At 38.0% G+C, this 15,644-nt stretch overlaps 1 protein-coding gene across 3 annotated transcripts; it reads left to right on the top strand.

Moving 5' to 3' along the window:
- The first annotated feature begins 439 nt into the window (after positions 1-439).
- On the top strand, positions 440-15,019 carry LOC131135016 (porphobilinogen deaminase-like). 3 transcript variants are annotated; one of them, XM_058080806.2, is made up of 14 exons: positions 440-621; positions 2,844-2,897; positions 3,770-3,842; positions 4,776-4,825; positions 4,899-4,954; positions 5,213-5,290; positions 10,926-11,003; positions 11,077-11,152; positions 11,799-11,912; positions 12,000-12,038; positions 12,100-12,219; positions 12,297-12,350; positions 12,445-12,531; positions 14,469-15,019. In XM_058080806.2, exons 1-14 carry the CDS (start codon positions 598-600, stop codon positions 14,640-14,642), a joined length of 1,077 nt encoding a protein of 358 aa, XP_057936789.2. In that variant the 5' UTR covers positions 440-597; the 3' UTR covers positions 14,643-15,019. The 3 variants fall into 3 exon arrangements, with proteins under 3 accessions (XP_057936789.2, XP_078649029.1, XP_057936788.2); XM_078792903.1 differs by lacking the exon at positions 440-621 and adding an exon at positions 780-789; XM_058080805.2 differs by lacking the exon at positions 440-621 and adding an exon at positions 2,452-2,729.
- Positions 15,020-15,644: the final 625 nt, after the last annotated feature.

A 15,644-nucleotide genomic window follows, 5' to 3' on the forward strand; every position in this document is an offset into this window, starting at 1 on the left:
GTGACAACTAGCACTGTTGTCAGCCTAGCCCCGCCCACCTCTCTTGCTCACCATCATGGTGGGCTTTCTGCTCCATGGCGTATGATTTAAAAAAAAATCCACGGTGTACTACATTCTGTTTCATTCATTTGCGGTTGATTTGATAGGCCTAGGCAATATTAATGTACTTGCACAAGCCTACCGCCCCTTCCCTTGTTCATCCAATCAGCAATGAGAACATCGTCTAAGATGCATTCATGGACTTGCGGTGAGTCGGATATTTCAAACTCTTTTCGAAAATGCACATTTCTTTACTTCTGTTTAAAAACAAATCACCACACTTGGCGAAAGGGGGACGAAAGAGCCCGTGCGGCTCAGGGGGCGCGGGTTGCCTACTCCTGGATTAAAGAAACCCAAACCACAGAAAAAACTACAACACGGAACACGGAAATGACTTCGAGGCGGGTCTGATGACGTCATCGATTCAGCGGTCATTCGGAGCAGTGGAAGATGTGCGCCGGTAGAATTTTCAAGGTTTTCCTGTACTAATTGCCTCAGTGGAAATCTAAACGCGTCGTAAGTTAGCATAAAACCAGGGTAGTGAACTAAGATACAATCATGTCGGAGGAGGGGCTCTCTCCGGTAAGTTAACTCGTGTTTTTCCACCATGTGCGGATCACATTCATGGCTAACTGTGGGCGGGCCAAGCACCATTGCGGTCAAGAGTGTTTTTGGCATTGGCTAATGGGCACGTCTGTCATGGTAATCAAGCGCACGATTGGACCTCTAAGAATGTGAGGGGCGGTCGATGTAAGCAAGAGCTGAAGTAGTGAAGGGTTTGAAATTAATATTACTTTCTGTTTTAAACTGTAGCTGTACAATAATATTTATTACATATAATATCAAATGATAGTTATGTCGAGGTAAGCATGGGAGCAAACAAGGGGTGTGGCATGATGTAACGCTGTTGAATGGTTTGGAGTTGTGGTCAAACGTCCAGTGTACAGGACGTTTTTTCAACATACAGCATTGAAGCTGTTGCTATTTCTATACTGTATGTAACGTTGGAGATTTTCCAGTTATTTTTTGTAATCTGTAGAAGTAATTATATACATGTAAGTATTAGTGATTCCCACAGTTCTGCAAGTTGTCTGTGGACTACCTAGCATACCTTGCGGGTATTTGTTGTTAGCACTTAGTTGTTACCCACATAGAACGGTAGTTCTTTGTTGCTATACTATTTATTATACTGTTTATTTTTTGGTAATAGGCCAATATTCAATGTTGCAATATCCGAATTGTATTTTAATGCTTTTATTTTGTTAAAAATGAGAAGTTTGTTTTGACACCAGAAGCTGCTTTCCGTTCTTTTTCCTGAATTTACATGTAAACGCAACAAAAATACACTTGAAGTCTATCTTTTGCGTTTTTTAAGACGCGACGATCAGTCACATGTGAGACGTGCGTATGCATTTCAACCCAGACTGATTTAAAATAGAAGCATTTTGAAAGCATATGACGTGCTGCTACACCCGCACAACGTTACGTTATGTTTGTGATTAAGCTAGTTAGGTCAAAAACTTTAAAACAATTATAATTTAGAAATTCGATCACATGTTAGTGTCAATCAAGAGGGTTGCAACTAATGAAAAATTTTTTAATTCGATTTAATCTGAAGCTTTTGGTTTTGACTGATTGAGTTAGACTTTTGACTGACCAATTTAATATGCACCAAACAAAAAGTCAGTGGTTTGGTCAGCAACATGTCTAAAATGTTGATTACTGTTTTTCATAGTCAAAGTTGATATGTGTGAATATCTGTTTTTGCCTAAAACACAAACATAATACGCCTGCTCTAATGGATGACAAAGGAAATACAAATATTCATGTTACAGATTGTTTAACATCAAATAGATTTAGGTCTTTTTTTGCTTAAAAATATTTAAGTTGCAATTTTTTATCTGTCAAGAAATAAACAAGAATTATCTTAAAACATCAGACTGAATATCTTATGAAAAGCAAACTAAAGTATCACTTAAAACAACAAAGCTGCTTTTATTCAGTATCTGAACTACGCTTTTTGGCTTGTCTCTTATACTCTGCAGTAGGGTCATCCCTGATCACAATCCGACAGTAGTCGACAAGCATAGATGGATTCCACTTTCCCTGATATCCTTTCTCCATGGCTGCAATGTCCTGGTGGAATTGTTCCCTGTGATCATGAACTGTTTGTTTGTAGCCTGAAAAACTATTTTTTTTGCCTTATTTTACATAAATGTCATATTTTGATCTAATACTGTACCTCGGAAACGATAGCCAATCTGCACTTTTGCAATACTTTTTCTTTATTAGAGACCTAAATCAATTAAAAAAAATAATTTAATTTGTAGACCAGTTTTATTGGTAGCCATATACATAACTGTTGCATTTCATTGATTAAGCATTAAAAATGAAGGTGTCTATAGATGATGCATGAAAAAGTTTGACCACACCTTATGCGTGACCGCTCCCTGCTTCTTATAACGGACTCAGCCGACTTGTACTTATCTTTTGGCACCAGAGATCTATTAGGGAGGAGGTTCTGAAGAAGGAGGGTTTGTCTTTTGTTATTTTTTCCAAAGACAACTGCTGAGTATCTTGAGGCTGTATGAACTAAGCACAGATCCATACTGCAATACAGCCGGCAGAGGCAGTCGTTTGGACAGTGCGCGTGCAGAGTTATGGAGCAAGGACAGTTCAAGTACATCAGGGTGAGGTCAGATAATGGTTTTGTGATGCCGGGTCAAGGATCCTGGAAGTCATCGGTTGACAAAAGACTTGAAGAGAAATGAGACATCTTTAACTTGTCTTTCTTGTTCTTGCAGAACGAGGATGGAAAAGTTAGCCGAGTCATCCGCATCGGGACCCGCAAGAGTGAGGTATAGCAGTGCATGAATTCAGTTGTTGCTTTAGCCTTGTTGTTTTAGACTCAACAGAGCTATTTGTACAACCGTGTCAGCATATCCATTCATTGCCATTGTTGTTGATCATCAGACAAATATTTATACTCATTGAAGGTCACATCGTAGTTATGGCTGCCTTCATAGAACCGCTTAACTGTCAATATATATTCATGTAAATATGAATATGGTTTAATTTATTTTGAGCATGCGTACAAATTACATTGCAATACATCAATTAGTGCTATTCACACAGTCCAGAAAGGAGTAGGAAGAAGCAAAGTATATAATAAACAAATATATAATCATAACCGATGAAAATGTTAATAGTTGACAGAAACATAGTTGGATGATGAATGAGTACAGACAAGAAATGAAGAGTAAATGTGGTAGTGGTTAAACAGAACATTGTATGTACACAGTGGATCAACATGAACTGCTAGTACTTGGCTTATTTTAGTACATTGTTTGACGTCTTTACTGTGTTTTAAAGTTTTTTTTCCCAAAGGCTGTATTTCTCCTGTCTTGTTAAGAAGAATTGCATTGTGTTTTTTTGTAGCACATTCTTGTTTGCTTTATGCATAATTTTAGCTGTTTGACATTTTAATAATTGTGATTTGATTGAACAGCTTTGGTCCCAGTATTGACCCCTGGGGTACACCGTGCGATATATCTTTAAGCTCAGGGCATTATGGACACACATTATTCCCAGGCTTTCATGTGACATATAAAATGTTGTGGTGGGCCACATTTGGACTATGGGCCTTGAGGTTTGACACATGTGCTTTACGTGCTTTTGTTTTGCACAAAACCATGGAACTAAATGAAACATTGTTGTGATCTTCTTGTAGTTGGCTCGCATTCAGACTGCCAGTGTTGCTGACAAACTTAAAGAGCTGTACCCTGATATCATTTTGGAAATTGGTAAGAAATATAAGTCAATTTCATTGTTATTTCTACCCCCCCCACACACAAACACACACATTCTCCTTGGATTTTGACTCAACATTTGCAATAAAAAGGACTGTTGTAATTATTAGATTAGATTCAGTTCCAGAACATTCTTCTTCTCTCTTCAGTTGCCATTTTTCACTCACAACACAATCCAGTGTTAAGCCCTTATTACCACTTATTAAACACATTCATAGTATAATATATGGGTACTTGCGATGAACCATGAACAGATGGAATCTTGTGTCACACTTTCGCCAGTCACATTATACAGTATGGTGCGTTCAAGGACTGCCAAACAAAGTTCAAAATATCAACGGTTGATGAAAAAATATGGTCAGTGAAGCATAAAGCCATAAACATGTAAACATAATGGGATTTTAACAGGGCTACATGTAGGTTGAAATTTTGTATTATCATGTATTCATATAATGTAAAATAAAATAAAATATTTTGGTGTTTTCTGCAGCACAACACATAATGAAGACATTACATTACATTACATTGCCATTACCACCCTCTTTTCACACACAAAGCAACCACAGTGGCCATTCGGCCCCCCACTCTCGCACACATTGGCTACTGGGCTGAAGTGTAGAGCAGAGGTTTGTCAGCAACAAAACATATTCAGTAATATTTAAAATCGCCGGTTGCACATGCGTTGAGTTATATGAAAAATTTAGTCGCAAATGTCTCACATTTTAGTAGGAAAATGCCACCATTTTGTTCCAGTCTGGAGCCCTTAATACATTGCAAACATGGTGACTTCCACCCATCTTATATACACTACAGTCCTGGGTGTGCTGGAGTCCCAGCTGTCTTCAGCGGGGTGCACTCGATGGACTCGTATAGTGATGAGATGACAAGCCAATTTGTTTCTAATTTGTTCCCTTTTCCGTCTTTCAGTTGCCATGTCGACAACTGGAGATAAAATACTTGACACAGCTTTATCGAAGGTAAGGCTTATCTTCATCTTATAATCTTATAATGACGATGAAACCAAAAGATCTATGTTTTTCTTCAATAAAGATTGGAGAGAAGAGTTTGTTCACCAAAGAGTTGGAGACTGCTCTGGAGAAGAATATGTAAGTAACTGTGGCTAGGGCAACTGGAAACGTGCATGTTTATAGTTCTTTACATAGTGAGAGTAAGTAAGACTCAAGTTTCAAAGCGGCATGCCCTGTAAATGAATGGAAAACACAGACTTACAAGCTTTTCACCTCTGCTACAGCTTCAGATGGAGCAGAGGTCTTTTAAGGGTGTTAAGCCCATTATAAATGATTGTATTGTACCACGAGGAAGTGGAACACATCTACAAGACTGCGTTTCTCTGTGTCCCACAGGGTGGACCTGGTTGTCCATTCACTGAAGGACCTTCCCACCACATTGCCTGTGGGATTCACCATTGCTGCTGTGCTCAAGTGAGTCATACCTCTGTGAATGATGCCGTGTGTATCACTATGGTACCGTATTTTATACATGTATGTACATACATACATACATACAGTAACACATACATACACACAATAACATACATGTGAGGTTTTCCCTGTTTTTTTGACCAGAAAAGTGCATTAGAAGAAAGTTGAAAAAAACAACATACGAATTTTGTCAAAAATCACACCCTCAAACACTGGCATTTTATGCCATTTTTGGATGCTTCTGGGGTCCCTGTTGAGCGTGTGTGAGGTTTCCCCTGTTTTGTTTTTTTTACCATAAAAGTGCATTATAAGCAAGTTGGAAAAAAAAAAAAACAAAAAACGACATACTAACCCCTAATGATTTTTATCAAAAATGACTGCCGTCCAACACTGGCATTTTATGCCATTTTTGGATGCTTCTGGGGTCCCTGTTGAGCGTGTGTGAGGTTTCCCGTGTATTTTTGACCATAAAAGTACATTAGAAGCAAGTTGAAAAAAACAAAAAAAAAACGACATACTAACCCCTTACGTTTTTTGTCAAAAATCACAAAATTCAAACACTGGCATTTTATGCCATTTTTGGATGCTTTGTTGAGCGTGTGTGAGGTTTCCCCTGTTTTTTTTTTTACCAGAAAGGTGCATAAAAGAAAAGTTGAAAAAAACAAAAAAAAAACCGACATACGAACCCCTTACGTTTTTTGTCAAAAATCACGAAATTCAAACACTGGCATTTTATGCCATTTTTGGATGCTTCTGGGGTCCCTGTTGAGCGTGTGTGAGGTTTCCCGTGTATTTTTGACCATAAAAGTACATTAGAAACAAGTTGAAAAAAAACAAAAAAAACCCGACATACTAACCCCTTACGTTTTTTGTCAAAAATCACAAAATTCAAACACTGGCATTTTATGCCATTTTTGGATGCTTTGTTGAGCGTGTGTGAGGTTTCCCCTGTTTTTTTTTACCAGAAAGGTGCATAAAAGAAAAGTTGAAAAAAAAAAAAAAAAACGACATACGAACCCCTTACGTTTTTTGTCAAAAATCACGAAATTCAAACACCGGCATTTTATGCTATTTTTGGATGCTTCTGGGGTCCCTGTTGAGCGTGTGTGAGGTTTCCCGTGTATTTTTGACCATAAAAGTACATTAGAAGCAAGTTGAAAAAAACAAAAAAAAACAACATACTTACGTTTTTTGTCAAAAATCACAAAATTCAAACACTGGCATTTTATGCGATTTTTGGATGCTTCTGGGGTCCCTGTTGAGCGTGTGTGAGGTTTCCCCTGTTTTGTTTTTTTTTACCATAAAAGTGCATTATAAGCAAGTTGGAAAAAAAAAAAAACGACATACTAACCCCTTATGATTTTTATCAAAAATGACTGCCGTCCAACACTGGCATTTTATGCCATTTTTGGATGCTTCTGGGGTCCCTGTTGAGCGTGTGTGAAGTTTCCCGTGTATTTTTGACCATAAAAGTACATTAGAAGCAAGTTGAAAAAAAACAAAAAAAAACAACATACTAACCCCTTACATTTTTTGTCAAAAATCACGAAATTCAAACACTGGCATTTTATGCCATTTTTGGATGCTTTGTTGAGCGTGTGTGAGGTTTCCCCTGTTTTTTTTTTTACCAGAAAGGTGCATAAAAGAAAAGTTGAAAAAAAAACCCAAAAAAAAACGACATACTAACCCCTTACGTTTTTTGTCAAAAATCACGAAATTCAAACACTGGCATTTTATGCCATTTTTGGATGCTTCTGGGGTCCCTGTTGAGCGTGTGTGAGGTTTCCCATGTATTTTTGACCATAAAAGTACATTAGAAGCAAGTTGAAAAAAACAAAAACAAACGACATACTAACCCCTTACGTTTTTTGTCAAAAATCACGAAATTCAAACACTGGCATTTATGCCATTTTTGGATGCTTTGTTGAGCGTGTGTGAGGTTTCCCCTGTTTTTTTTTACCAGAAAGGTGCATAAAAGAAAAGTTGGAAAAAAAAAAAAAAAAAAAAAAAACGACATACTAACCCCTTACGTTTTTTGTCAAAAATCCCGAAATTCAAACACTGGCATTTTATGCCATTTTTGGATGCTTCTGGGGTCCCTGTTGAGCGTGTGTGAGGTTTCCCGTGTATTTTTGACCATAAAAGTACATTAGAAGCAAGTTGAAAAAAACAAAAAAAAACGACATACTAACCCCTTACGTTTTTTGTCAAAAATCACAAAATTCAAACACTGGCATTTTATGCCATTTTTGGATGCTTTGTTGAGCGTGTGTGAGGTTTCCCCTGTTTTTTTTTTACCAGAAAGGTGCATAAAAGAAAAGTTGAAAAAAACAAAAAAAAACCGACATACGAACCCCTTACGTTTTTTGTCAAAAATCACGAAATTCAAACACTGGCATTTTATGCCATTTTTGGATGCTTCTGGGGTCCCTGTTGAGCGTGTGTGAGGTTTCCCGTGTATTTTTGACCATAAAAGTACATTAGAAACAAGTTGAAAAAAAACAAAAAAAACCCGACATACTAACCCCTTACGTTTTTTGTCAAAAATCACAAAATTCAAACACTGGCATTTTATGCCATTTTTGGATGCTTTGTTGAGCGTGTGTGAGGTTTCCCCTGTTTTTTTTTTACCAGAAAGGTGCATAAAAGAAAAGTTGAAAAAAAAAAAAAAAACGACATACGAACCCCTTACGTTTTTTGTCAAAAATCACGAAATTCAAACACCGGCATTTTATGCTATTTTTGGATGCTTCTGGGGTCCCTGTTGAGCGTGTGTGAGGTTTCCCGTGTATTTTTGACCATAAAAGTACATTAGAAGCAAGTTGAAAAAAACAAAAAAAAACAACATACTTACGTTTTTTGTCAAAAATCACAAAATTCAAACACTGGCATTTTATGCGATTTTTGGATGCTTCTGGGGTCCCTGTTGAGCGTGTGTGAGGTTTCCCCTGTTTTGTTTTTTTTTACCATAAAAGTGCATTATAAGCAAGTTGGAAAAAAAAAAAAACGACATACTAACCCCTTATGATTTTTATCAAAAATGACTGCCGTCCAACACTGGCATTTTATGCCATTTTTGGATGCTTCTGGGGTCCCTGTTGAGCGTGTGTGAGGTTTCCCGTGTATTTTTGACCATAAAAGTACATTAGAAGCAAGTTGAAAAAAAACAAAAAAAAACAACATACTAACCCCTTACATTTTTTGTCAAAAATCACGAAATTCAAACACTGGCATTTTATGCCATTTTTGGATGCTTTGTTGAGCGTGTGTGAGGTTTCCCCTGTTTTTTTTTTTACCAGAAAGGTGCATAAAAGAAAAGTTGAAAAAAAAAACCAAAAAAAAACGACATACTAACCCCTTACGTTTTTTGTCAAAAATCACGAAATTCAAACACTGGCATTTTATGCCATTTTTGGATGCTTCTGGGGTCCCTGTTGAGCGTGTGTGAGGTTTCCCATGTATTTTTGACCATAAAAGTACATTAGAAGCAAGTTGAAAAAAACAAAAACAAACGACATACTAACCCCTTACGTTTTTTGTCAAAAATCACGAAATTCAAACACTGGCATTTATGCCATTTTTGGATGCTTTGTTGAGCGTGTGTGAGGTTTCCCCTGTTTTTTTTTACCAGAAAGGTGCATAAAAGAAAAGTTGGAAAAAAAAAAAAAAAAAAAAAAAACGACATACTAACCCCTTACGTTTTTTGTCAAAAATCCCGAAATTCAAACACTGGCATTTTATGCCATTTTTGGATGCTTCTGGGGTCCCTGTTGAGCGTGTGTGAGGTTTCCCGTGTATTTTTGACCATAAAAGTACATTAGAAGCAAGTTGAAAAAAACAAAAAAAAACGACATACTAACCCCTTACGTTTTTTGTCAAAAATCACAAAATTCAAACACTGGCATTTTATGCCATTTTTGGATGCTTTGTTGAGCGTGTGTGAGGTTTCCCCTGTTTTTTTTTTACCAGAAAGGTGCATAAAAGAAAAGTTGAAAAAAAACAAAAAAAAACCGACATACGAACCCCTTACGTTTTTTGTCAAAAATCACGAAATTCAAACACTGGCATTTTATGCCATTTTTGGATGCTTCTGGGGTCCCTGTTGAGCGTGTGTGAGGTTTCCCGTGTATTTTTGACCATAAAAGTACATTAGAAACAAGTTGAAAAAAAACAAAAAAAACCCGACATACTAACCCCTTACGTTTTTTGTCAAAAATCACAAAATTCAAACACTGGCATTTTATGCCATTTTTGGATGCTTTGTTGAGCGTGTGTGAGGTTTCCCCTGTTTTTTTTTTTTACCAGAAAGGTGCATAAAAGAAAAGTTGAAAAAAAAAAAAAAAAACGACATACGAACCCCTTACGTTTTTTGTCAAAAATCACGAAATTCAAACACCGGCATTTTATGCTATTTTTGGATGCTTCTGGGGTCCCTGTTGAGCGTGTGTGAGGTTTCCCGTGTATTTTTGACCATAAAAGTACATTAGAAGCAAGTTGAAAAAACAAAAAAAAACAACATACTTACGTTTTTTGTCAAAAATCACGAAATTCAAACACTGGCATTTTATGCGATTTTTGGATGCTTCTGGGGTCCCTGTTGAGCGTGTGTGAGGTTTCCCCTGTTTTGTTTTTTTTTACCATAAAAGTGCATTATAAGCAAGTTGGAAAAAAAAAAAACGACATACTAACCCCTTATGATTTTTATCAAAAATGACTGCCGTCCAACACTGGCATTTTATGCCATTTTTGGATGCTTCTGGGGTCCCTGTTGAGCGTGTGTGAGGTTTCCCGTGTATTTTTGACCATAAAAGTACATTAGAAGCAAGTTGAAAAAAAACAAAAAAAAACGACATACTAACCCCTTACGTTTTTTGTCAAAAATCACGAAATTCAAACACTGGCATTTTATGCCATTTTTGGATGCTTTGTTGAGCGTGTGTGAGGTTTCCCCTGTTTTTTTTTACCAGAAAGGTGCATAAAAGAAAAGTTGAAAAAAAAAAAAAACGACATACTAACCCCTTACGTTTTTTGTCAAAAATCACGAAATTCAAACACTGGCATTTTATGCCATTTTTGGATGCTTCTGGGGTCCCTGTTGAGCGTGTGTGAGGTTTCCCATGTATTTTTGACCATAAAAGTACATTAGAAGCAAGTTGAAAAAAACAAAAACAAACGACATACTAACCCTTATGATTTTTGTAAAAAGTCTGGCAATTTATGCCATTTTTGGATGCTTCTGGGGTCCTTGTTGAGCGTGTGTGACGTTTTCCGTGTATTTTTGACCATAAAAGTACATTAGAAGCAAGTTGAAAAAAACAAACGACATACTAACCCTTATGATTTTTGTAAAAAATCTTTGCCCTCAAAGTCTGGCATTTTATGCCGTTTTTGGATGCTTCTGGGGCCTCTGTTGAGTGTGTGTGAGGTTTCCCGGTTTTCCTGGACCAGAATAGTGCATTAGAAGCAAGTTGAAATAATAAAAAAAAAAACGACATACTAACCCCTTACGTTTTTTGTCAAAAATCACAAAATTCAAACACTGGCATTTTATGCCATTTTTGGATGCTTCTGTGGTCCCTGTTTTTGGTCAATTCTTAAGTTATCCAACTTTCACGTTTTCTTTGCGGTCTTCTAGGAGAGAGAACCCTCACGATGCAGTGGTGCTGCATCCAAAACATGCAGGGAAAACCTTGGAGTCTCTCCCAGTAAACAGGTACGCTCTATTATGTGCGCACGAGTGCCACTTCCGTATTAAAAAGCCAACTTAACGCTGTGTGTTGATACAGTGTTATTGGAACCAGTTCACTGCGTCGTGCTGCTCAGTTGAAGAAGAGATTCCCTCATCTGGAGTTTAAAGATATTGTATCCTTTTTGGAGACAAAGAACGTTTATTAGAACTCTTTCAGAATGGGATCATATTGACAGACATCACCAAAATACAGTATTATGATTATATTAGTACAATTATTCTCCATAACATGTATTTCATTCATTCATTCATTTTCTACCGCTTATCCTCACAAGGGTCGCAGGGGGTGCTGGAGCCTATCCCAGCTGTGTTTGGGGGAGAGGAGGGGTACACCCTGGACTGGTTGCCAGCCAATCACAGGGCACATATAGACAAACAACCATTCACACTCACATTCATACCGATGGACAATTTGGAGTCGCCAATTAACCTAGCATGTTTTTGGACTGGGGGAGGACCCACACATGCAAACTCCACACAGAGATGGCCGAGGGTAGAATTGAACCCTGGTCTCCTAGCTGTGAGGTCTGTGCGCTAACCACTCGACCGCCGTGCATATTTTTTATTCATTTTTTTGAATGTTTGGAAGAGATGAATTGAACTTACATGATTTCCTATAGGAAAATTAGCTTTGTTTTTGTCTGTTTTGGGACAAAAAAGTCAATATGTCAGACATTTTGTATCAGATGTGATTGAAATTGTGCGACGGTGTGAGCAGTTGTTGTTTTGGAAGCGTTCTTCCTGAGTGTTCATCTCCAGCGTGGAAACTTAAACACACGTCTGAAGAAGCTGGATGAGAAGGAGGACTTTGTCGCCATCATTCTTGCTGCCGCAGGCCTCAAGAGGATGGGTTGGGAGAACCGGATCAGCCAGGTTCCATTTTTTTTGTTCAATGACAGGAAGTCCGGTCTCTGTCTGGTTGGCTGACTTCTCATCTTCAGTGTGTTCTTCCTCTGTTAGATCCTGGAGCCGGAAGACTGCATGTATGCTGTCGGACAGGTAGGAACAGGTTACTGTGTTCATAAACGATGTGTTTTGGACTAATATATGTTAACGTCAGGGCGCTCTGGCGGTGGAGATTCGAGCGAGCGATGCTGACATCCTGGAGATGCTGTCTGTGCTGAATGACGGTGACACCGTGCTACGTTGCATAGCCGAGAGAGCCTTCCTCAGGCATTTGGTACACAGCAACACAATGATGAATTTTCGGGCATGTATCCCTTCTCTATGTTCACCAGGCGGGGGTGTTATTTGCAGGAGGGGGGCTGCAGTGTTCCTGTGGCTGTGCACACAGAGGTCAAAGACTCTCAGGTGAGATCACGTTCTGTCGTCTTTGTACATATAAAGAAAAATAATACCTTTTCATACAAATTTAGTCTAATCTTTTCTTCTCCTACATCCACAGCTCTACTTGACAGGTGCCGTGTTTAGTCTGGATGGGTCGGAGAGTCTGAAGGACACCATGCAGACTAGCATCCCCGTCAATGACAAGGTAAGACACCCCCGCCCGCCCGACTTGTATATCAATACATATACATATCATTTAACTTGTTTTTCATTCTGAATTTATGATGGTGATGTCACAACTTATTGATGTGGGATGACATTAATAGTTTTGGTGGACTTGGTTACCCTTAACTTAACTTACCTTGTGTGGAAATATGGGGTAATAACTATAAAAGCAATCTTCACTGGCTAAATGTACTGCAAAAAAAGGTCAGTAAGGATAATTCATAATGCCGCCTACAGAGAACATACTAACTCCTTATTTCTAAAATCACAAATACTTCAACTTAATCTTCAAACAGCTAAAATACAAGATAAATACAAGGATGAAGAGTCTTGAACCAGTCATGATGTGCTATATAATATCACTATATTGACACTTACTATGGTACACATTATGTCATTGGATGGTCATATCACCTCGTACTTTGGTACGGGACAAAAAATGTAAAAAGAAAATAATTAAAAAAAAAAAGTAATTAAAATATTTTTAAAAATTGATAAAGAAAAACTATATGCGGAAAGCAGGAAGTGAACAAATGTAACAGTTACTGATTGTCAGTAACAGTTCACAGTTCCACATGCAGGGCTCAACAATAACGATGTACCGATGGCCCGGGGCAAGTTAAAACAAAATTCGGGCAAGTAAATCTAATCAGTGATATTCCCGTCGGGCAAGTGCACTTTGGCATGCCATACTGCCAAGAGTTTTTTTTAAAGCGGTTCTTGTTGGGTGTTGGTAAAACACGGACTGCGTAATTCCGGTGGTAATTTGCAAAGCAATCCTTGCAATGGACCAATCAGAATCGTTTATTTAGACCGCGGTCCGTAATCCACAGTCCGCGTTTTACCCACACCCGTTGTTCGCGATCAACCAATCAGCGATCGTTTGACTATGAAAACATCCATCATGGCGTCGCTACCAACATCGTCTAATTCTGAAGGAAAACAAAAAGTGATGAACCAGTGCCTCCTAAACAAGTATTTTATTAGCGGCAGCAAATCAAACGATGGCACAGGTGAGTGAATCACATTGCTGTGACAATTTGAAGTGGTCACAATGAAACACCACCCATTAGATCCAATACCAAGTGCTGATTTTGCACAAGCTACAAAATCTAGCGCTTCCATTTCTCTGTGTGTTTTTCTCACCTTTGCTTCACAAATTATTGTTTGACCATTGAGCTTTTTTTTCTGGATTAAAAACACATTACTAGTACACAAATGTGTCTATTCAATAATGTTTCATTGTGGTGCACAACTTATAAATATCACTGCTTACTACGACTACGATGTCGATATTATTTATTTTATTTATTTGAGATTCTCATGTGATGCCACAAAAAATTACATGATATCATTATGGCAGTCTTTTCATTTTACATGGGGCAAGTTCGGGCAAGTAGTTCTCACCTTAAGGATTCCCTATGGGCAAGTCATTTTGGTTTTTAATGTAGAGCCCTGACATGTCCAAAAGGAGTAGGAAGAAGCAAAGCTTATTAAATCCTACCCCTCCATCTGGTACTTTTACAATCAGTAACTGTTACATTTGTTCACTTCCTGCTTTCCTAATATAGTTTTTTTTTTTCACATACCGAAGTACGAGGTGATATGACCATAAAATGACATATTGACAACTATAAATATAGTGACAAGGTAAAAATGTACTTATAATGGACAGTTGTGTAACCAAGTCACCGCAATAAATGAGGGATTACTGTATGACCGATTTAGGGTGACCAAGTTGTGTTTGAGAAATTTTACGAAAAATGCAATCACTAATTCACACTGAATCGTGAATGTGCAGGGTGCAGTCAAACAAAAAAATGTCACTATTATGTTTCCAACTAAAAAAATGTGGGTTATTCCGCATGTTCCACTGCTCATACCTTTCATGCCAACATCGTTGAACTTGTGTACCAGTGCCAAGAGGAGGTAGACGAGAAGGTCCAGCGAGTCGGCGTCACAGCCATCAAGGTCGGCAGTGAGTCTCAGGCCAACGCCGAGCGGCTGGGCGTGGACCTTGCGACCTTGCTGTTGAGCAAAGGAGCAAAGGAGATCCTGACGGTGGCCAGACAGCTTAATGATGCCAGATAATGTCTGGTCAGGGATGATGCAATCCTCTTGACGACAATTAACAGTCTTTTGCAGCAACTCTGGGCTGCTCCTCATCACACAATCCAATAGTTGAAAATTTGTCAGAAAAACTGCAGTTTTTCGATGTCAGAACTGTACTTTTGATGATATGCCAGAGTTTTTCCACATACATAGTAATGACCACGTTCTGTCATCATGAAAAACAGAGTATGTTTTTGTTTAACTCGAGCTCAACTACAAACATTCACACTTTTAGCTGTTTTTTTTAAATGAAAAATTAAGTTATGAAGAAAATGAATGTGAACAAATGAGCCATTTTGCAACGTACTCATATGTATGTGTGGATTTTCATGAATTATTTCCTATGTGTATCCGTTCTTGGTTTACAAGTGCATGTCAGCTTGAGTTAGTTTTCCGCTCCGAGTTAACTTTGTACCGTGCTCTTACATTGATAAGTTATCATTCGCCTTAAGTGTCTTTTTGTTTACACGTTTCTCAGTGTGGCTTTAATCACTATTAAAGGAACAGAAGCAAATAATGGCATATGCCTGTCTCATTTTTACTTTATTTTTTTTTTAGGTCTATTAAAACACTTTGTGCAGATGACGTAATACAGTGATACCTCCAAGAGTTAATAGGCTACGCCTCAAAAGTCAAACAATGCTGCATTAGAGTTACTGAGGGCTAACAACGGTTTGTTCTACAATGCTAATGTATTGTCGTCCTTTTATCACGGTTGATTCCATACCCTAACCCTAATAAGCGAGTTTCCCGTAGTCACGTTCATTATGTATAAATTGAATATAGTTACAGCATAGAAATTCCAACCTTTTAAATACATGAACATTAGAGCCCTCTAAAAATGAAATAACAACCCTATAGTTACCTTTATACTCATAATACACCAGGATCCCTCTGAACTTGTCTCCTACTACAACAATACCCTCTCCTGTCTCGATGAAGTGGCCCCTAAAAAAAATCAAAATGGTCGCTTTTCTCCCA

Source organism: Doryrhamphus excisus, linkage group LG8, assembly GCF_037039965.1.
Source record: "Doryrhamphus excisus strain RoL-2023G ecotype Guam linkage group LG8, RoL_Dexc_Guam_v1.1, whole genome shotgun sequence".
In the NCBI taxonomy this organism is placed as follows: Eukaryota; Metazoa; Chordata; class Actinopteri; order Syngnathiformes; family Syngnathidae; genus Doryrhamphus; species Doryrhamphus excisus.